We start from the raw sequence: 23722 nt of genomic DNA, 5'->3' as shown, positions 1-23722 counted from the left end.
TTAGGTATTCTCGCTCCTGTATACTTCATTAGCTTTAGGGACCGCACAATTTCCTTCGATGAATAGATGTTATTATAGACCATGCTTAAGGCGTATGCCACATCCATAGGGCTCCTGTGTGTGCAAGACAACTCCTGGGTGATGTTGGTTACCAGGTTTGGACGAGCAAAGAGGCCATGGTACGAACTTTATCTTTAACTTTGTTGCCAGTTCGTAGCGATAGCCTTTGCTTCAGATCCTCGGATGCTTCGATTGTCGTTGTTATTATAACGTCTGTTTCCTCATTGAAGTTATTAATGTTCTAAGTTGTCTTCCCACATCTAGGAACCCCACCCACCACCCCCACGAGTAGTTGATAGGTTTCGGGAATATGTCCCAGTCCATGCTGGATTCAGGGTCCCCAGATAGGACTTCTGCCATTTCTAGTATCCTGTCTTCCAGCATTATTCTGGTACATTCCGCTATTACCACTATTGGATCCTCAGATTTTGTGATAAATTTGAGTGTTCCCGTGCGTTTTGTCTCATCCTCGTCCAGAACCACGAATCCGCAGTCGGCACTTAATGCCGCCATATACTGCCCTGTCATTGCCCCGGCAATTATTGTGGAGGTGACATTGTCGTATATGGCAGCTTTTGCATCCTCGAGTCTCACTTCTAACAGCTTTTGATTTTTTCGCTGATAGGCCTGCATGATAATTTTACGACTAAAAAATTAAATATCACTTAACAAAAATGACCGGATTCAACCAGGCATTTTCTAATGCCCGGCTTTTGACACGACACGACACGACACGACACGACACGACACGACACGACACGACACGACACGACACGACACGACACGACACGACACGACACGACACGACACGACACGACACGACACGACACGACACGACACGACACGACACGACACGACACGACACGACACGACACGACACGACACGACACGACACGACACGACACGACACGACACGACACGACACGACACGACACGACACGACACGACACGACACGATACGACACGACACGACACGACACGACACGACACGACACGACACGACACGACACGACACGACACGACACGACACGACACGACACGACACGACACGACACGACACGACACGACACGACACGACACGACACGACACGACACGACACGACACGACACGACACGACACGACACGACACGACACGACACGACACGACACGACACGACACGACACGACACGACACGACACGACACGACACGACACGACACGACACGACACGACACGACACGACACGACACGACACGACACGACACGACACGACACGACACGACACGACACGACACGACACGACACGACACGACACGACACGACACGACACGACACGACAAATTTCAAACGTTTTCAATTTACTGTCAATGAGCCTTTTTGTTTGATACCCATATTGCAGAAGTGCATTAAAAATAACTATACCTCTATCTTGGATGAGCCGCCGCCGCCGAAGTATTGGATGTAGTATGACATAACATTCGCTTTCGAGTTACTCTCAAAAAGCCCTTTCATTTAATATCCATATTATAGAACTGCATAGAAAATAACTATTTCGCCATCTTGGATTGTCGGCCATATTGGATTTAGAGTGATGTCACATACAATATCATGCATTGTCATATGAGTTTATAGCTGTTTATAACGGTTAAGTATTAGTTAAACACTTTCATATCAGTGTAAGCAGATTATGCACAAACTGTCCTGATTAGTCTTATGCCGCGGCCGCACATGCGTCTATCGTAGGAAGCTTCGTGCTATGAGACGATACACGCAGATCGTCCAATGGTATCGACTATCCTTTAAAAGCACGAAGCACTACGCAGGTGCGGCCCGAGCATGAAGGTGATAAGTAACTATCAGGATTCAGAGCCCCTGAGGTATTCACAGCTGCAGTACTGATTACACTGATAAAGTGATAACGTTGTTAGCGCCAGTAATATAAACAGTGGATGTGTACTGAGACTGCTGGCATGACGCCCGATTTTAGACCAAAGAAAAATACATATAAATAATAACCAATTATTAAGCTCAAAATAATAGTGTTAAAATTAAGCTGTAGGTACCTATAATATGCATCAAGAATAATTTAATTATATGATACGATAACACTTCAGTAAATCCAACATTGTAAGCATATTTATTTATTTTCTAGAAATACTTACATAAAAGTTATGAAATTCTAATAGTAACGTGTAGTTATCTAAACTATTATACCAGCGATAACTCAAACATTATCGCAGGTCGATAATCACGTTAGTGTCTTGTTGTGAGTTGATCAAATGGTACGGGGATTTACCGCGGAATTTGATTAAAAATACTTTTTTTAAATATTGTAGATACTTACCTAATACTAATAAAAAGAAGGACATGGCATGGACAAAGTGAAAATTTAAGTCTTATTTGATACCTACTTGTAAATATGAGTGAGTATTTCAACTGTTTATTTCAATAACGTGTTGTGAAATATTGCTATTGCCGACAGCAACTAAAGCAATGTCCACACTATGCGCTTTAGTCTTAAATTTTCGTCATCCTCTTTCATTCAACTTTAATTTTGGCGCATTCAATAATTGAATGCGTCAACGAACGCAACGCCAATATTGTCATTTTTGTTTTTTGGATACGGACAGAGGGAATGCGTCGCGGGCATGCCTCACGTTCGCTGTTGACGCATGCCCTTGACGAACAGACAAACGCACAGTGTGGACAAAAATAATGCCTTTTAATACAGGGGTTCCCAATCTTTTTTAGCCTGCGGCGCAGTTACACTACACCTCGCAATATTTTGTTCCGGCGCCCTACTCTACCTAGCTATTACAAAATGATACATAAACAAAAACCTTTAACGCATAATGCTTATATACTTAGGTTAAGCAGGTTATTTATAGTAAAAAGAAACAAATATTTAATCATCTACCGCCTCTACCGGCTTTACATAATTAATAATTAACTATTATATATTTTTTTAATGATCCGCGGCGCACTTTTTAGCAACTCTTGCCTTAATATTTTTAGGGTTCCGTCCCCAAAGGGTAAAAATGGGACCCTATTTCTGAGACTTCGATGTCTGTCCGTCTGTCTGTCTGTCTCCAGCCTGTAGCTCAATAACCGCTATAGCTAGGCTACTAAAATTTTCACTAGATTGTATTTCTGTTGCCGCTATAACAACAAATACAAAATAACAACAAAATAAAATAATATTTAAGGGGGCTCCCATACAACAAACGTTATTTTTTGCCCCTTTTTGCTCGTAATCAATAATGGCAACAGCTAGGCACTTGAAATTTACATAAAAGCCTTAGTTATATGTGTATTTTAATGATTAATAATAATATTTATATAAAATAAAAAATTAGGGGGGGCTCTCATACAAAAAACAAATTTTGGCCTATTTTTCCTCTATAACGGTAATATTAGGCGGTAGCTACGCCCGTGCTGGTAGGTAAATCATGGAATATCTCTTGGACCCATTTTCCATATAAATGTACAGTTTGGAGTGAAACAGCGCTTGCGCTGTGTTTCGCCGAGTGAGTGAGTTTACCGGAGGCCCAAATATCCCCTACCCTTTTCCCTTCCCTACCCTCCCCTATTCCCTTCCCTACCATCCCCTATTACCCTATTCCCTCTTAAAAGGCCGGCAAGTGGCAACCCACCTGCAGCTCTTCTGATGCTGCGAGTGTCCATGGGCGACGGAAGTTGCTTACCATCAGGTGACCCGTTTGCTCGTTTGCCCCCTTATTTTATAAAAAAAAAAAAAGTTGTACCAAGTTGGTACAAAGTACAAAGTTGGTACAAAGTTGGTACTTGCAAGTAACAAAATAATTATTCTGAATTCCGAGAAAAGAGATAGAATAGTTTTTTTTTAAATATTTACATAATAATAATATTAATCTATAAATATATATATATATATATATATATATATATATATATATATATATATATATATATATATATATATATATATATATATATATATATATATATATATATATATATATATAGATTATTATTATTATTATTTATTATTATTATGTAAATATAATAATAATATTAATCTATATAAAACAATGGATTTTCAATTGTATTAGTAATGCTAAAACTCGAAAACGGCTGAACAGATTGGGCTAATTTTAGTCTTAAAATATTCGTAGAAGTCCAGGGAAGGTTTTAAAGTGAGACGAAGTTCACCGGGACAGCTAGTATTAAATAAAAAATTAAGAGGGGCTCCCATAAACAAAAACGCAAATGTTGGCCTAGTTTTGCTCTATAATGGTACGGAACCCTTCGTGCGCGAGTCCGACTCGCACTTGGCCGATTATTTAATTTAACGCGGCGTCACCTTAACCGAAAGCACTGTCTCGCTAATCTACTCGGTAGATAGGTGTAACAAGGCCCTTATCTACTATTTAAATAGCAAATAACTAATTAACTACACAGAGTTTGTTGTCCTTGTCTGACACATTAAAAAGTCACATGCTAGATAAAGACAGCGGACCTTGAATTGTAATAAATAATTATATCATGCTGCATAATATTATTATCTTTATTAGTAAGGGTATTTGTGTGTAATTCTTTATAATAATATTATTAAAGGTAGGAGTTACAAACGTTGCGACTTCCGAGCGATTTACGTTAAATATAGATGGAAACCATTCAATACAACTGATAACCGTTATCACTGCTTCTTGACGAAGATAAGCCAATATAAATAAACATGTCAGCACTGCCCTTATTAGATATACTATGTTATTGTTCTTATTCCACTATAAAGGCCTCTCAAAGGATTTTAAAAGTACTGGATTTTTTTTACCAGGATCGGATTTGCACTTTGGTACACTCTAATGTTTGAGGCTTTTGTATAGGAAACTATTAATTGTTCAACAGATGGCGTTAGTGATATTAAAAAAATGCTATGACCCTTGGCTTCCAAAACTTATCATAGCTCACAATAAAACAGTTTTGAAAGCCTATTCAGTTCTTTCACCTTTTTTTTTATACATTCCGTATAGGGCTAGTGAAGTACTCATACGAGTACAAGGCCTGGTATAATTCGAGGACTGCTTATATAGAGTTAGCTGTGATAGTAGCAGCGCTGATAAAGCAACCGTTTTTTTACTTCCATATGGGAAAATTCATGACGCTTGGGCGCTTGCCCAAAAAAATCACAAAAAAATTTGCTCTTTACTCGTTACTTTCACAGTGAAATCTTTATAGCGGACCCATTACATACCTACCTACACACCCTAAACCGTAAACTCTAAAGCAGGGGTCACCAATTAGTTTCACTCGGGGTCCGTTTTAAGAAATAAAATGATGTTCGCGGTCCGCAGATTTAAAAAAAATTAAACAAATGTAATTACTTACGGAAATGACAAAGGTATCAATGAGAAAAGTGTCAATTTTTGTTGCTACATGCTCATCAGTATGTCGAGACCAAAATTAATTTTTAACGAAGTTCATCTTCGTACATGCTTGGTCCACAGTCCGCACACAATGGGTCGGCGGTCTGGATGCGGACCGCAGTCCGCCATTTGGTGACCCCTGCTCTAAAGTATTATCACTTAATTTTGTAACACCCGTTGCATTCGTTTTTTCAGTGGACACTAATCCCTACCAGCCGATCTCACCAAGGGGTGGGAATGACGTGTGTATCGAGATGGACATTCTGCGTGTGGGCTCGGAGCCGGTGGGGATGCGCTGCCCTCACTGCCAGGAAGACGTCATGACCAGAGCCACGTACAAAAACTCCACCTTAACGCACATCGTGGCTGCCGTTTTAGGACTATTGTTTTGGTAGGTGTATCTTTTAGACTTTTACACGGTGTAAGTAAATTTAAGGGCTCCCACACATAACTGCGAATTCGCATCGCATCGCATCTAAATGTCAATTTTACTATGAGTTTTGTCGCAGATTTTTTTGTGATGCGATCCGAATTCGCAGTTTTGTTTAGGAGCCCTAAATCAAGTTTATCGTTTTTTTTGTAAAGCCTAAATTCTAATCAGTCCGATTCAATTGGTTCGATTTCACACCTTTATTTTAATTTCACATTTGAAATCAATTTTAAAACAAAGCGAATGATTAATTATTTTTGTTGTTTTCAGGTGGTTATGTTGTTGTGTGCTGCCGTATGTTACAAAAAGGTGGAAAGATGTGGAGCACTATTGCCCTCGGTGTGCAGTGTTTTTGGGTGCCTACACAAGAAAAACAATAATTTAGTATAATTTTCAAACTTTAGTTACCTAAACCATAATTATTTTACTAGCTTTCGTATGCTTTTTCATATTTTTAACAATAGGATGATTTTTAAGATTTATTTATCATAGTTAGGCTTAGATTAGGCAATAAGTAAGGTCTTTCACACTCCAACACTATTCGATTTTTATCGAAAACCGCCTTTTAATCGCAGATTAAAATTTTCTTGGGCTCAAAGCATAATTGGTCTAATTTGAGATGTATTATAAAATTTATAAATTATAATAATGAATAACGGTTCCGTTTTTTGCCATTTGGCTACGGGACCCTAAAAATTGGCTACGTGCGTCTCAAATTAGGAAAAATAAGTCTTTCTAGTCTTAATTATTTTTATTTCTTTAATGACAACGGAGTACAATTAAAAACGCAAAGGTTAAATAAAAACTTTAAAATTTATAAATTACTCGATATATTTTTCAGATCAGACAATAAAGCAGAAGATTCACATTTTTAAATAATTATTATCTACCTATAAGGAATGTATTTAATAGGGCATAATACAGATATCACAGAATAGTTCAAGTATGGAATATTTACAAATGTTTTCCTTACTTAGCTCCGAGTATAAAATTAAAAATCATAAAAAAAATTATAATAAGTATTTAAATATGCTGATCAAAAATATTAAAATAAATCTATGTAAATATTAAGTAATTGTCGTTTTAATATTACAGGTTTACTGTAATACAATTGGAACAACCTATTACGTACAATTAACAAACTCCTCCGTTTCAAGTTGAAATACGGCCCTGTATATTAGGGGCGCCACACCCGGCTAAATTTAATGTATCTAGGCAAATTCTTAATATTATGTATCCTAAATTATAATTATTTTAATTAAGCAGTGCTGTCGTATAACCCGACTAAATTAGGAGGGATCGGCCGAGCCCAGGTACGCGGTGCACTTGGGGCAGTAGTGGTTGGCAGTCTTACACGACTTCATGCAGTACGGTACGAAACACCCACAGCAGCATCTGTAATGAACATTTGTTAAATAAGCCTGGTGTTATATAAAAAATTATAAAATAAAACTACAGCCGCATCACGCATGGCCACTGGCCAAGTGGCCACTATAGGAAGGTAAGAGGAGCTACATTAACAAGGGAAAATCTATATTTATCATTTTGTTATTAAAATCTGTCAATATTTAATTTTCACTATGAGCATGCTAAGCTTAGCTTAGCTATAGCTTAGCTTAGCTATAGCTATAGCTGATAATACTTTTAAGAAACAAAAATATATTACGTTCGGCATTAATTAAATATTTCAACTGTAAAAACAACAAGTTTTATACCTTGAATCGAAGATTATTCATTTAGATAATAATATCTTTAATATAGAGTAACATTATATTAGAAACAGAGTTATCAATTACAGTGACCTATAATTTGAAAAACTATGAAATCTATCAAGCGTACCAAGATATTTCAAGGATGTGTCTAGACCCTAGACTATGTGAGCATGATAATTATAGTTATTAATTATTATATTATAGGTTAAAGCAATTCTAGATTTCTCGTGCAAAGTATTTAACATATTATTTGTAAAACGCTTGTAAAACAAAAAAATGTTTTATTAGCATTTGTCTCTAACAAACTTTGGAAATACTCACAAAGGTGTTAATTTGCATGAGTATCACGGCCTAAATAAATATATTTAATAGTTTTGATACATAAAAACAACTATCTTTTGCTATTGTGAAACGTGAGGCAAAATTTAATACGATCGATTTTTTAATGTGCCAAGAAACGAGCATATGGATCGCTTAAAAGCGGTTACAGACCAGTGCCGTAAATAGGGCGGTGCCATCGGTGCCCAGGCACAGGGCGTAGACTCTGGGGGGCGCAAAAATGGCCAGACCAGGCAGGTATATTATTTTATACAGGATAATTTCCCACTGCGCCCCTATTGCTGCACAGTGTGGATGGTATAGAATCACAACAGGCGAAAGGCCTACTTGATATCAGACGGCTCGCCTGCTTGTTTTCCCATATCAGTTCTTTAAAAAAAAGTTTGTTTTTCAAAATTTTAGTACCCATTATAATTGGTCTACCAACAGTCAACACCATGTTTATTTTATCACCCTGAATGAAATAAAATAGGCCTATAAATAGAATTGCCCCTATACTATTATATCTAAAAAAAAAAAGAGCGCACTCGCACAGGGCGCAAAAAAGGCTATTTACGGCACTGTTACAGACACAGGACTTAAGAGTACAAAACAGCCATGATCGCCAAAAAGGTCATGCTTTGGCAGTACGAAAGTAACTTTAGAATACGGGAACGTTGCTATGGTGGTAGATATATAAAAGAGATGCCATCAAGATCAACCAAACATGAACAACGAGTAGCGACACACGTGACATGACTGATGTCAGGCAGGGGAGCGACAGGGTTGATAACGAATCTTGCGACAGACAAGCAACAAGTGTTTGACAGAAGATATTGCATAATTAATATCTGCTCTCTATCAAAAAATCGTATACCTTGCAAGACAGCAGAGCTATAGCTTTTTAGGGTTCCGTACCCAAAGGGCAATAACACTCCTCTTTTTTGTCTTCCTTTCTGTCTTTGGGGTTAAAAACGGGACCCTATTACTAAGACTTCGTTGTCTGTTCGTCCGACTGTCTGTCCGTCTTTTTTTTTTTAAATGAAATAAGGGGGCAAACGAGCAAACGGGTCACCTGATGGAAAGCAACTTCCGTCGCTCATGAACACTCGCAGCATCAGAAGAGCTGCAAGTGCGTTGCCGGCCTTTTAAGAGGGAATAGGGTAATAGCGGAGGGTAGGGAAGGGAAGGGAATAGTTGAGGGTAGGGAAGGGAATAGGGTAGGGGTTAGGGGATTGGGCCTCCGGTAAACTCACTCACTCGGCGAAACACAGCGCAAGCGCTGTTTCACGCCGGTTTTCTGTGAGAACGTGGTATTTATCCGGTCGAGCCGGCTCATTCGTGCCGAAGCATGGCTCTCCCACGTATAAAAAGTCTGTCTGTCTCCAGGCTGTATCTCAAGAACCGCTATAGCTAGACTTCTGAAATTTTCACAGATTATGTATTGCTGTTGCCGCTATAACAACAAATACTGAAAACAAAATAAAATTAATATTTAAGGGGGGCTCTCATACAACAAACGTGATTTTATCGGCCTCTATATCAATAATGGCAAGAGGTAGGCACTTGAATTTTTCACATATTCTTTTTTATGTGTACTTTAACATTAAGTAAATAATAATATTAACATAAATTAAAAATTTAAGCGGGGTCCCATACAAAAAACACAATTTTTAGCCTATTTTTGCTCTGTATCGGTACGGAACCTTTCGTGCGCGAGTCCGACTCGCACTTGGCCTTATTTTTTTTGTGCTGAAGGCAGGTCAAGTAGCCACTGCGACCCTTGAGGATCTATTGTGACTGAGCTATACCTTATAAGATGAGATCAGCGGAAAGAGAGATTGCGGACTCACCCAGCAATAACACACAATCCAGCCGACACGATGTGGGTCCTATTGTTCGGCACATAGTCGACTCTGGTGACGATGGACTTGTTGCACTTGGGGCACTGGAGGCCGGTGGGCCCCGGGCCGAGGACGATGGGGCCCGGGTTGAGGGGCTGTGACGTCACCACCTCAGTACGCGGCTGCTCCATGGGAGGCCCCGTGCTGAATCCGTAGGAGGGTGGCGGTGCGGGGTTCGGTGGCAGGGGCTCGTATGGCGGCGGCAGACCCATCTTATTCTCCACTGAAATTAGGATAATAGGTCCTTATTTAATTGAATTCGGGTGTTCCTTGACATTCCTCTCAAGTTTTTTATTCATATTTTTTGTGTTAAGTTGTAAATACCTATCTCTAGGTTTTATTAGTTGTCACTCTAACTTACCGCAAGAGATGCCGTAGGGACTTTGTAGCACAAATAACAATTTTCGTGCAGTTGATGTATTAAAATATATTATAATTGCTATAGTTAGAAGTTTTTGTATGTTTTTGTAAGGCCATGCCAACCTTCAGCCGTGGAAACATTTATATGTACTGAGAACTTGTTTTTAATGATGAAGTTTTAAATATCATTGTTATGTCGGAACTCGGAATTAAGGATTCTGTACGGAAGTAGATTCAAAGGTCTCTTTGCCCTCATCTAAATACAAATATAATATTATGTTAACGTATTGTTATGTTTGGACACCAGCTATACCGCTACAAATATTTTTGAAAATATAATTTATTATTAGGCAAAGCGAACACATCGTAGAGTTCTTAAATTAGGTACAATTGCAGACTGAAATTTACCTCGTAAACCCTAATTACTACTCCCTAGTTAGTAGGTATTGTAAAAACCCAGATAGTACACTGTAATTCGGATTTGGAAAATAAAAATATTATAATTGTCTATAACCTATAACCAAGAAAAGTGGTGTTATGCTAAGTACTCACATACGGTTTTGCTCGATAGTTTTACTCCGAATCGAAGGAAATGACATATTTGACATATTTAATTCCATCGAGCCGGCTCGAAGCGAGCCTTCGAGCTGTCAGTTTTGCGGTCTACACGGTGGTTATTGCTCGATTTGGAGTAAAACTATCGAGCAAAACCGTATGTGAGTACTTAGCATTAGAGACTCAAGAAAGATTCCTTGGTAGTTTAGCTGGGAATACAATATGGTCGTATTCTATGTTCATGCTACGTTCGATTTTTGTACAATTAGAGAATTTGATCATAGGCAAATGACGGATCTACTTAGTTTGGTTGAATTAGATCAAACCAGCTAACAAGACGCAACTTACATTGAATTTACATATTCCAACTGCCTATGATATGATTTCTTCGACGGTACAACCGCCTACAGCTACACTACAGCTAGCAGCCACACTCCACCACAACGGTTAGTTCAGTAAGCGATAGCACCCAAACAGACAGACTCTTTGTGTCTAAACACTAGGCCGAAGTTACGCGGCGTAAATTCCGCATGATTACGCCCGCAATGTATTTTAAATTGCCGACGACACACTATTCCGTCGTGTTCCGTCCGTATTTTGTATGCGTTTGACATTGCGGACGTAATTTACGCTGCGTAACTTCGGCCTAGTGTGTTTAGAGTTTAGACACTTTGGGTGCTATCCAATGATTTTATCACGCGAATAGTGCGTAGCGATGTCGAAACAAATTAATTTGTGCATTAATTAGAGCATGACTAAGCCAAGGTCCTCGAAATCAATTCCCGACTGCTACAATATTGCTAACAGCTAGTACTCTAGTAGTGCTAGTACTAACTTTCCTTTATTACTAATACTAATTTCATATTTGCAATAAAAAAAACCTGACCTTCAGTTCCAGCTTGTTGACTATGAAGATAGGGCCTAAACAAAAAAGTGAGGCGAAGTTCATCAGATGCGCTGACCAGATGCGATCAAATTATAAAGCTGAAGAGTTTGTTTGTTTGTTTGAACGCGATAATCTCATAACTACTGGACCGATTTCAAAATTTCTTACACAAATGTATAGCTGAGATGTCCCTGAGTGCTCTAGGCGGAGTCGGGTCGGACCACTATTGAATAAGAACATTTGTATGAAATTTTGTGACTAGCCTCGTGGACCATAACGTTCTATGATGATGTCAGTGAGCGCCTTATAAGAATTTGCTTTAGATTTAGATGAGTCGGAATTCTTGGAACATATAGGAGATGTCACCGTTCTGAAAATTACAATGCGTAGATTTAAGATCGTGACTTGTTCATCATTGTTTATTGTAGATCGATCATAATAGTTCTTCTTCTTCTTCTTTTGGCGTAAGCCTCCCCATTTAGGAGTTGCCAGCGTCAGAGTAAATGCGAAAGATGTGAACAGTTATTTAAACGTAAACTGATTGCCATGCACTGGGCACGGGTGATGAGTGATGACTTAATGCGACCATGCAAATACAAGATATAATAATGAAACAGAAAAAACCAGAACAAGCAAATTTAAAGCAAATAGTTAATACATATTTATTTCGAAAATGGAACCAATGACGACTTAGTTATCTATGACGGGTCCCTAAAACCGGAGAATGTCATTGCATCAGTACCTACTCGGTTCGTACTTGGTACCAAATTGTTAGAAATAATAATAGTAATATAGAAAGAATGATAGTATTATAGCTAAAATGTCAATTTATCTTTATAGCGCACTTAGAAGAGGAGGTACCTAATGCATGTTTGCTTATGTCTGTTCAAATAAGAATTAAGAGGTACAGTCGAGAAAGGAAATACCAAGAAACTGTAAATTTTCCACCATGTTGCTTTTATTAACCGATCACTATTGAAAGCGGTAATGTATACTGTATTTTTAGCCATTATTTTTATTCTATTGTATTATACATCACGTTACTAAGTTCCATAGACTGTGACGTTATTAAGAAACGTGTCCCTCAACTTATTGACCTTTCTGATATTTGAAATGATTATGAAACTGACGGTACCTAATTAGCACTTAACTTTTTTAATCTGGTAAAACGAGTAGGTATCGAAATTCCAAGTTTAAAGTGCATCCATAATCACGTAATACACAACCGAGTTATGTCAATGTTAACCGAAATGTTTGAGAATTTATTGCGAAAATAAATAAAAAAACCTTCACTTACTTGTTGCGTCCATATTTGGAAAACTTTTGCACACTTTTTTTCGGCTGTACTTTGTCACTGGCAACTAGACAACTGTTTTTTATACTTCTGTTAAAATATTCTTCTTAGTAAAGTCCGTATCGCTATGTTCGTTTGTAAAAGTAGACTAACTTGTTTACTTCACGACGATCGCGGATACCGAGTGAATGCACTCGGTCGTACGATTCACGCTGTGGGAGGAGGAGGGAAATAACGTTTGTCGTGAGTGCGAGAGGGACGCACGACGTGCGCCTGCGTCATCAGCAGCAACCCGCTTTTCGAAACAATGGCGGTTTTTCATCATCTAGATTCTAGGTACAAATATAATTGCTTTGCTCTTATTGCCTATACTGTGCCGTCTGCGGAGAGCACTATTACATCAGTAACGGCATTATCTATTTGGTCTGAGTGAACTATTTAATAAGTAGGTTTTTAATTACTATATTAGGAGATTTTGTTGGTATACTAATAATACAAATGTTATTAATTATCACAGTTTTCAAGGCCCTGACTCATTTAGCAGGAAATAACAAGTTTTAAATAACTCCAAATTTGTACAAACGGTATCAAAATAATTTATATCGTCCACTTAATCCCACTTCTGGTGGCTGGGGCTTGAAGCAAGTCAATTTCGATCCGCAGGTTTTCTCACAATGCGTTACGAATTACGATCATTTCCCAATCCATTTTTTTTATCAAAATAAATAGTTATTTATCTAGTTAGAGGAAAACACTGAACATATTCGGCCTCTGTGGCTCAGTGGTTGAGCGCGTGGTCAGCGTTAAAGCCGGGGGTCGCGGGTTTGAATACCTTATACCGCCGATGGAACAATAAGTTTTCTATGTTCCTGGGTCATGGATATATATTGTACTATATTAAATATTATGTGTATCATATATATTATTATGGAAATCTTAAATATATGATTTCCACTGTTCTGGTACCTGTAACACAAGTCCTTCAGGTACTTACCACGGGGTCAGACTGACGTGGTGTGAAGCGTCCATAGCTATTATTATTAATGTTTCAAATTAATGTTTAAAGAAAAAGCGGGAAAACTTCTGAAATAACTAAACAAGGATATTGGTTACATAATGCATCCCTATAAAGTGAGTGTTTGTTTGAAGTTCAATGGTAAAATAATAGGTGCAACGCCTGCGCAATAAGAGTTAGGTCATGTGAACACAATGATTGTTTACAAAGGATCATACGCTGATTGCATACAGATTAGCGATAATTAGGGCCACACGCGGTGTGCTAATGCAGCGATTGAATGTAAAAATACCTTGTGGAATACCTTTAGTCCGTTAGGGATATATGACGCAAAAATAACGCATATTATGAGAAAATAGAAAACCTCGAAGGCTTTAGCATTAATCAGTTCGAGTCTTGACTAATGACAAATCAGCGAAAAATCATAGGTTTCTTTTGTTTTTTTTAACGCAGTGAAATGCTGTGTCGCATTCGACGCAGGGTTTGGCAAAGACTTCTATTAAATACATACTTCTATACAAACGTTATACATTTTAACCATGTTAATAATATGTAACATTATTATACACGTCACCTCACACACGCTCAACCAATATATTTTGTAATATTTAATTTTAAGTTAAGAACCTTTAGGTCTTTTTATTGTATATGTCTTATAATTTATGTAACAGTGCTTTATTATATTATGACTGTATGTGTTCTAAATAAAGAAAATAAAAAAAAATAAAATAAATAAATAGAAGTCTTTGGGGTTTGGGGACTTTCGCTGCGGATATGTGAGGCTCGCCACGGCGAAGATATTGAGTGCCGCGGCCCTACTCACTAAAACGCTGCGATGTTCCTGTCTCCTGCAGCTGACGGATGCACGGGTCCCGACGAGCATTACTCCGTAGAGCCATGTAGCGAAAAATCATAGGTTCCTGCTGGCTGCTTGGATAATAATTGCAAATTTACATTGCACTAAAGGTACAGTCATATTTTATTCCTGTTATTTTTAGGGTTCCGTACCCAAAGGGTAAAAACGGGATCCTATTACTAAGACTTCGTTGTCTGTCCGTCTGCCCGTCTGTCTGTCTGTCTGTTTCCAGGCTGTAACTCAAGAACGGTAACAGAACAGAGAGTTGAAATTTTCACAGATTATGTAACTATATCTGTTGCCGCTATAACAACAAATACTAAAAACAAACTAAAATTAATATTTATGGGGGGCTCCCATACAACAAACGTGATTTTTTTGGCCTTTTTTGCTCTATATCAATAACGGTACTTGAATTTTTCTCAAAGTCTTTAGTTATATCATGTGTACTTTAATATTAAATAATAATACAAAAAAAATTTGGGCAGCTCCCATAAAAAAAGCACAATTTTTGACCTAATTTTGCTCTATAATGGCACGGAACCCTTCGTGCGGAGTCCCACTCGCACTTGACCGATCATTAATTTTGTTACAATTAATGACGAAATTTATTTGTATTGACGAGTTTTGAAATAGTAAATAGTGTAACACGATTTTATCTCAATTTGTATGATTCGATGATCGAATTTAGCGCCATCTTAACCAGCTTCTGGTAAACAATCTGTTATGTAAGCTGACTTCTGCATCCGCCGAAACACAACACGCATGACTTGACATTTCCGATCGGCGGAAAAGCGTCGCTAGAGGACGCCGGAGCATCGGCGAGTGATGGGCAGTGGGCGGGCAGGATCCAGGGTGCGCACGCAGGTTACATAACGGCGATGGCGGCTTCGGGGGCGCGCGCAGCGGGCGAGGGGCGCGGGGCGATCGATGCGCGCCCGGGGGGAGTCAGTCGAGCGGCGAGCGAGCGACATGGCGGCGCGCCCACCCCGCGCGGCGGCCCCGCGGCCCGGGCCGCGCGAGTAGGTCGCCATGCGCGATGCGGTATGAGGCAGCGCCGCGCCCGGCGGGCCGGCCCCCGCTAGCGGCGCCGCCCCCGCCATGCGAGCGCCGCCGCTGCTGCTGCTGCTGCTGATGGCGGCCGCGGGCCTGGCCGTGAGTCCGCTCGCGCGCCTCAACCCCTGGCTGAGCGCGTGCGACCTGGAGGAGGAGGGCGCGAGCGCCGAGTGCGGCGGCGGGCACGCGTGCGGCGGCGGCGGCGCGACGCTGGCGGGGCGCGACGTGCGGCCGCTGTGCGCGCTGGCGGCCGGGGCCCGCGCGCGTCGCCTGGCCGAGCTGCGGCTGCGCGCGTGCTGCGAGCGCTCGCCCGCGTCCGCGCTGGACCGCGGCGCGCGCGCCGAGGTGCTGGCGGGCGGGGACCGCTGCGAGCGCACGCTGCGCGACCTCCTCGCTCTGGACGCGATGGTCGCGCGCGTGCACTGCGATTTCGCCACCATCCTCGAGCGCTACGACTGCGACCAGTCCTATTCTATACATACGTGTAATGAGTGCCAGGTGAGTGTCGTAGAGATGCACGACCAGTATAATATCACGTCAGCGGTGTAGTGTTGTTATATCATCATTCATCTATGCTAGATAGTATTCACATATTGTGAAAACTCACGATCTAACGGCCCGTCCTTCATCAGATAGTATGTATTCCTAGTGATATTGTTTAGTGTGTGTCACTTTTATGCCACGGTTTAGGTTAATATTATGTCTCCAGCACTTTGGATATAATTTATAAACCACTATTCTGGCGTGCAAGAGGCTTGTATAATAAGTCACCTCATGGGCACACCGCGTGACCCTTGTCACTGGTTAGACGATGATAGGCGTGTATCGATCCAATTAGACTTAACCTCAACGTTTCCTAAAATCAGAATAATATATTTTGCTCACAGTTGGTATGTAATAGGGAAATTCCATTTATACAACTTTAATTTAACGACACGTCTAAAATCTCAATAATTATGTAGTTAAGTATTCGATATCCTGAAATTACGAGTACGTGTTTGATATTCTAAAATCCGATAAAAATTTTCAAGGATTCCTTGCAAGAATTGCGCGATAGCAACCATTAATTTTCTGCAATCATTTTTCCGCCTCTATCTATGTAGATATATAGATGAGGTCTCTACCTGTATTTCTGTCTCGCAATGCAAATGATACTATAAACATCTATACACATTACACAACCTGAGTAGTAGACGGCACGTCTCGTGTATGTTGTATCTTTACAACTGTATGTTTTCGTTACGTTAATTAATATCTTGTTAAAAACACCATTAACCTCTAAACCGTTTTCATAGAAACTATAAGAGCTATTTAAACTTGGTCCCCCTTATTAATAAACATTGTATAAGCTTAGAATAGTTATGCAGTGTTTTGTTCCTGTCACACAAGTGACATTTTTAATTGGATTGTAGAAGACAAAACATTGTATAACTATTCAAAGCTTATACAACGTTTATTAATAAGGGGGGGTAAGTAGATGTAGTCTGTAAACCGCCAGACGGACAGACGGACAGACGGACAGACGGACAGACGGACAGACGGACAGACGGACAGACGGACAGACGGACAGACGGATAGACGGACAAACGGAGAGACGGACAGACGGATAGACGGACAGACGGACAGACGGACAGACGAACAGACGGACAGATAGGGATTAAAAGCATTTTATGTCTATTCATGGGACTAGATATTATTTTTAAAGCAACATTAACAAATATTGTGTTTTTGTGCTTTTTCCAATGACTAGTACTGTCTAATCTACTAGTCATTTACCTTATATTAACTTTATGTTGTCAACAGACTTCAACCACAAATAAAAAATTATGATTCGTAGGCTTGCCATTTTTCCTAGTGTGTGTGTGTTGTAGTGTGTGTAATGTTTTATTTGTTAAAAAATGTAAGATAAAAGCAAAATTTCAAAATAATATTAGCTCGATGCACTTCTTCACCATATAAACTACTAGATGTCCCGCGCGGCTTCGCCCGCGTATATTAGGAATTTTACGGAAACCGTACATTTTCCCTAAAAATAGCTTATGTCCCTACTCCCTTCACTTGGTCTACTATTTTCTGTGCCAAATATTGCCATAAAAATTGCTCCAGTAGTTCGTAATTTCTAATATTTCCTCTGTTTTTCTCACATTTTCCTGAGTTTCTTCGGTCGTATTAGTCTTAGCGTGATAATATATAGCCTATAGTCTTACTCAATAAATGAGCTATCTAACATTGTAATAAGTTTTTAAACCGGACCTGTAGTTCCTGAGATTAACGCGTTCAAGCAATTTAACATACTCTTCAGGTTTATAATATTAGGTAGGTACTTATAGATTTTTTTTGATTATCGCTTTACAAACTCGAGTCTCGGTCTATAAGACTGAAAAGTACCAATAACAGGGTCATTACAGGCTCATAAGTCATAACCATGGGACGATGCATGGTATAATATGGTAATGATGATGATGATGATGATGAATGTAATTTGCATAGTAGCATATGCTTTCCGTTCTTTAAACAACGCTGAAACTCCCAAACTCGTATCTATAAAGAATCAGGAGTTCTCTTAGCACCTTCCAAACCACGGTATACCAGGTATACCTGGGTGCAAAATCTTACTTGTTGGTAGCATATGCTTAGAATATTTCTCACGAAACTGAAGTCACCACATATTGTTTCCCTATAAATTTTGAAGAGTTCTCTCGATTACTTATGGATCCTTCATCAAATCACCAGTTTTGTGAATATAATACCAAATTGATATGATACCCTATATATCAAAAGAAAAATTTTGAAAATCGGTTGACAAACGGCTGAGTAATCGTTGAACATAAGAAAACGAACATAACACCTCCCCCATTTTTCTCTCCCCCGTTATTCTGATGTATAAGCTATGTTACTGTAAAGTTTCATTAAAATTCGTTTAGTAGTTTTTGCGTGAAAGAGTAACAAACATCCATACATCCATACATCCAAACAAACTTTCGCCTTTATAATATTAGTAGGATAACTGTGCAAAGTTTCATTCACCTACGTTTCCTCATTTTTCGTCAAAAGCGATACAAAGTTTTTGGCACACGTATATAATTTTGATCCTTTCTCTTTTTTTTGGTTTTTTTCTAAAGCTATTTGAGACATTATATGATTATGCCTTAAACCATACAAATATTATGTTCTGGGCACCCACATGAAAAATTAAAAATCCCTTCGCTGAAAATTAAAACCGAAACTCCTCCATCCAGTTGCCTCTAATAAATGTAAGGACAATATTAAGTTAATTGCGTTAAAAAGGTTGTAATTTTAATTAGAAAAGACTAACAAACCATTAATTTAATGGCATTAAACATAGACTAAAACATTATAACATCAAATTATATTGGTATGACTAACAAAACAAAAACACGACTTATTGTAAAAAATAGCAAATAGAGATTGTATAATAAGAAAATCTTTAATCGATAGCCTTTAGACCGCACTGATTACATGAAACATAAGTACTATACTACAGGTAAAAGTAGATTTTTTAAATAATTCTACGGCAGAGATACCGCAAAAATATTGTCAGATTAAGAGATGTGAGTATAATGAATACGAGAGCAAACCTCCGGGGAGGTGTTACAGCGAAAGTTGGGTCGACCGGAGTTTCATAAATTATACGTTTTTGACACGCGTTAGGGAAGTTATATTATGACGAATTCACCTACATACAAGACTATAAAGTGAGAATTGAGATACATTACTCTTTTTAGTTTTTTTTCAAATCTATGTAGGTGATGTTGAAAACAGTACCTACCATCGATGATTATTTACTACTAGGGATATAATGAAAACAGATTTTCATTACTTTTCCAGATTTTAATAATGTACTAAATTTTAAATTATTTTATTCTAATGTTTAATATAAAACCTCCCGATAAAGGACTGCGACCTCAAGTGTAATCGTGATCCGATCTACTGTTAAAAGAAACTTAAAACTAGATATAATTCGACAATGATGTATTCTCAAATCTTACTATCCCTCTTTCAAACTCCTCGACATTAACAACAATCGGCACTCAAAACCATAATCAAAGCAAGCATATTACCGACTTGCAAAATGAAAAAGCGATTCTCAACTCGCTACAATCGCGGGCCGCACGGGGCGCAACTCGCAAGCCGAAACTATGAAACAAATTACCGTGAGCCGCCTCGACTCAGACACTTCAAGAAAGAGGCTCTTTCGTACGAGCCCCGTAACACATTCCTCGCGTGATACAGATGTGTTCTGGGGTTTATTCTCTTTGCAAGTCGGGAAATATTTGCTTTTTGATTTGGTAACATTATTTTTCAGATGATTAAGGCCTTTTGTAGCCTTCGTGACTTAGATTATATGACTTGGAAACAATGCTTGACTATAAGTAATTGCCTAGAAATGCAGCTGCTGCAGATTACTCTACGAAATTTTAATGAGAATCTGTGTCTTGAGCAATAATGAAGTTATTTGCAAATGTGGTATATTATATTGACTTATATTCACGATAAAATATTCAATACATAATAATTTTTGTGGAAATGTATGTTTTCAAATATAATATAGCTATCACGGGCAACTGTGTCGTGGGATATTAGTTTTACCCAGTTTTCGTGCGCGGATAATCGTATACATGCACGAATATAAAACAGAAACAAATACAAAATTGCTTATAGCTTATACTCTACAATCTACATAATACTGTATCTTTTATGGCAAACTGCCTTTTACCTTTCTTTTTTTTTTGTTCTAGTATGCAGAATATATAAATCAATTATTGAAATATACATAATCAATGGCTTAAGAAAATATTTTGATTGTTGTATTTTGGTAGATATTGTTCTTATAAAAGCCATAGTTTATTGTTGTCAATAAGCTTTCAATTTATAATAACTCCCACACCGGTTTCGGTGTCGGTGGCCGGTTTCATTGAAGCCAGGCCAGTTACGCAGGAGCAATTTTATAGAGCCCAAGTGTGTACGCAGTACACAAGAGCACTCTCTATTTCTTTTACTCTCGTGGGACGGAAGACCGACATGACTGGCGAGAGATCTGCAGGCGCATGACCGACTTTTTACATGCCCATCCGATGCATCGATCATCTTACTTGTCAGACAATCAGGTGATCAACCTGCATGTCCTAAACAAACTTGGAAATAACAATTCCAACGTGGGAATCGAACCCACGACCTCTGAGTCTAGAGCCAGGCTCTTAACCACTGGACCACGGCGGCGTTTTTTAATTTATACTTTATAACGTAGTTTATAACTAACATTGTCCACTAGTACTACTCATCCAGTCTTTCTATCTCTTTAGCCTGTGAATGTCAAGTTAAAAAGGCTAAAAGCATAATAAATTAGCTACTCGTAGCCTTTTAAACTTGACATGCCATTTAGCGTCGAATAAAAACAAAAGTAGTGCAAATGTTTAATAGTTTATGCGGTAAGTGTTAAAACAAGAGCCGCTGCGAACGACATGACAAGTGATGTTGATTACTTTTTCACTAAAACTTTTCAACATGGCGTTTTTCTTTATTGCTCGTATTGTGCTCCACAAGGCCACGAGAGCGCTCACATTGTGCCTGATTCTTGAGTGTAGCTTGTGTGTCTCTACCTTTAGTTTTACGCTGCATTTACAGAAAATCACGCTGTTTAACTTCAGAATATACAATAGTCAACCTTGAGTCTACCATTTAAGCTTTTTAAATGCATCGATTTATAATTACAAGATTAACTTACTTAACAAACCCAATTAACTATTTTAGATACCTTGCATTGTTTGCTTAACGTTGGGTGCATTTAAATAAAACTATTCTACTATACTTTAAACTCGAAAGAATATCTTTGAAATCAGTTTGCTTGTATGATAAAATTATTATGGTTAAAATAGTTGGATTTTGAAAATGACAGATTTTACTGTAGAATGCTTCAATTGACCAAAGACCATGACGCGACATCAATTATAGTGGTCCATTTTAGTTACCTATTTATATAATTCCCTCAATGTTTCAATGAAACCAACACAGAAATGAAACCAGCTATCCAGACTTCTTCTTAGTTCAACTTCCCATAATTATTATCTTCTTAAATCTTAGTAGCATTATCTCGCGGCCTTACCATCTTGAAATATTATTCGTAGCAAAAAAGTCAATTATACACGAGCTTTTGCCCGCGGCTTCGCTCGCGTTAAGAAGTATTATTATATACAAACTTTCATCCCCTATGTGAACCCCTTGGGGTTGGAATTTATCAAAATCCTTTCTTAGCAGTAGGCATCCCTACGCCATAACATCTACCTGCATGCCAAATTTCAGCCCGATCGGTCCAGTGGTTTGGGCTGTGCGTTGATAGATCACTATGTCAATCAGTCAGTCACCTTTGAGTTTTATATATATAGATAAACTGGAATTTTGATGGAAAATCCATGTTTGAATCATAATACCTGATTTCCGAGGTGTTTTTTATGAATAGCGTTGTTGATTATTAACTTTAGCTAATCAAAACACTGCAGAAACCAGAGTGTATGAAATTTTATGTTTCTTCCTCTAAGGGTTTGGCGTCCGTTGATCAGTCTATCAGCTTTGCAAAGATAAATATATTAAACTAAAGCGCGTTTGTTTATCGAATCGCGTGATACATCTCGGAAGCATTTTGCGGACATTAACGAGTACAGAGCCACAATAGACAACGAACCAGTAGGCCGACTTCGAACAAGCGACGAATCGACGCGAGTATCGCTGCTATCCGCTGTGAGCGTGCTACGAACGGCTACGAAGTGCTACGCCGCGCGCCGGCTGATATGTCAAACGTATAAATTTCGAAAACACTTTTGTCTTCATGGGTGATGTTCATGAGGTACGCGCCAAACTCACCGCGTTTTGAAATTCGTTGTATGAAATGATGTGAAACCTCGCACATTCGTCCGCATCGTACACGCGCCGCATTTCGTAAACTATGCGGTGTGTTCGACGCGTACGGCGCTTACGGAGTTGAAAAATGTTCGATCAGCTGAAGTCAGCATACTGGTTAGTGCTGTCTATTGTGACAGAGCCGACAATGCGAGTGGCGTGTCGGCCGCCATTCCCCATATACCTGGCCCGGACACTCGCAAGCTTTCAACTTCCACGCCGTTGACTTCACATTAGAACGTAGCATGTTGAGACTTTAAAATATCTTGTTATAGTTATCTATTTTATATTTTGCAAAAGTTTTTGCTTATGATTAGAAAAATAAAGTTTTAAATAAAGTTTTGTTATGGGAGAGCCCACGAACTGGCACGAATAGGAGAGCTCGATAGAAACCACGACCTTAGAGAAAACCGATGTGAAACGATTATTTTGTGTGACGAAATGAGACACAAATCTCCCTATGAATAGACATTTTTTTATAAAATTCTATGCTTGGTTTTTTTTGATCTTAGTAAGTAACATAGCTCGGTCTAAAAGCGCCAACCATCGTTTAGTTACCATTAAATGAACTGTTTGCTAGTGTTCGGAATTATAAAAAAATAATGTAATTATTAAAAGTTTACTTTTTACCCGCGTCCTCAGAATGCATTAATGATCAAATTAATGCCCCAAAATCTGTGTCTGATGATTGATGAATTACCAATTATTAAGTTTTGCACGCTATAATAAGCGTAGCAGCTTCGTAGCTGTGTGTATAATCATGTATATTAAATATACACAATATACATATACATTATACAAATTTTGTAGACTTACTGCCGCACTCAGAGATGAATATTAATTACTTATCTGTAAATTATATTAGATGTAGAAATATAAATAGTACAAGTAACATAGCTCGGTCTAAGATCTTAGCTCTAAGGTGTACCTTACTTTAGCTCTGTCAAAGATTGCAAACCTTTGAATAATTGCTCTT

At 38.7% G+C, this 23722-nt stretch overlaps 3 protein-coding genes across 3 annotated transcripts in view; 2 read left to right on the top strand and 1 right to left on the bottom strand.

The window, feature by feature from the left end:
- Window positions 1–2241: 2241 nt before the first annotated feature.
- LOC121729881 (lipopolysaccharide-induced tumor necrosis factor-alpha factor homolog) lies at window positions 2242–6695 on the top strand. The gene is made up of 3 exons (XM_042118554.1): window positions 2242–2463; window positions 5641–5836; window positions 6146–6695. The coding sequence occupies exons 1-3, from the start codon at window positions 2460–2462 to the stop codon at window positions 6258–6260; spliced, it is 315 nt and encodes a 104-aa protein (XP_041974488.1). The 5' UTR covers window positions 2242–2459; the 3' UTR covers window positions 6261–6695.
- A 172-nt stretch (window positions 6696–6867) lies between these two features.
- LOC121729880 (lipopolysaccharide-induced tumor necrosis factor-alpha factor homolog) lies at window positions 6868–13100 on the bottom strand. Its single transcript, XM_042118553.1, has 3 exons — window positions 12908–13100; window positions 9759–10032; window positions 6868–7270 (listed from the first exon to the last, which is right to left on the bottom strand). The coding sequence occupies exons 1-3, from the start codon at window positions 12918–12920 to the stop codon at window positions 7165–7167; spliced, it is 393 nt and encodes a 130-aa protein (XP_041974487.1). The 5' UTR covers window positions 12921–13100; the 3' UTR covers window positions 6868–7164.
- A 2776-nt stretch (window positions 13101–15876) lies between these two features.
- LOC121729874 overlaps window positions 15877–23722 on the top strand; it is a 73631-nt gene continuing 65785 nt past the window's right edge. The window contains exon 1 of the mRNA XM_042118545.1: window positions 15877–16329. Coding sequence (XP_041974479.1) covers window positions 15877–16329 — 453 coding nt within the window. The remainder of the gene's footprint in view (window positions 16330–23722) is intronic.

Source organism: Aricia agestis, chromosome 8 (genome assembly GCF_905147365.1).
Source record: "Aricia agestis chromosome 8, ilAriAges1.1, whole genome shotgun sequence".
In the NCBI taxonomy this organism is placed as follows: domain Eukaryota; kingdom Metazoa; phylum Arthropoda; class Insecta; order Lepidoptera; family Lycaenidae; genus Aricia; species Aricia agestis.
The sequence above is the reverse complement of the archived record's forward strand: the minus strand, read 5'-3'. Positions and strand labels throughout refer to the sequence as shown.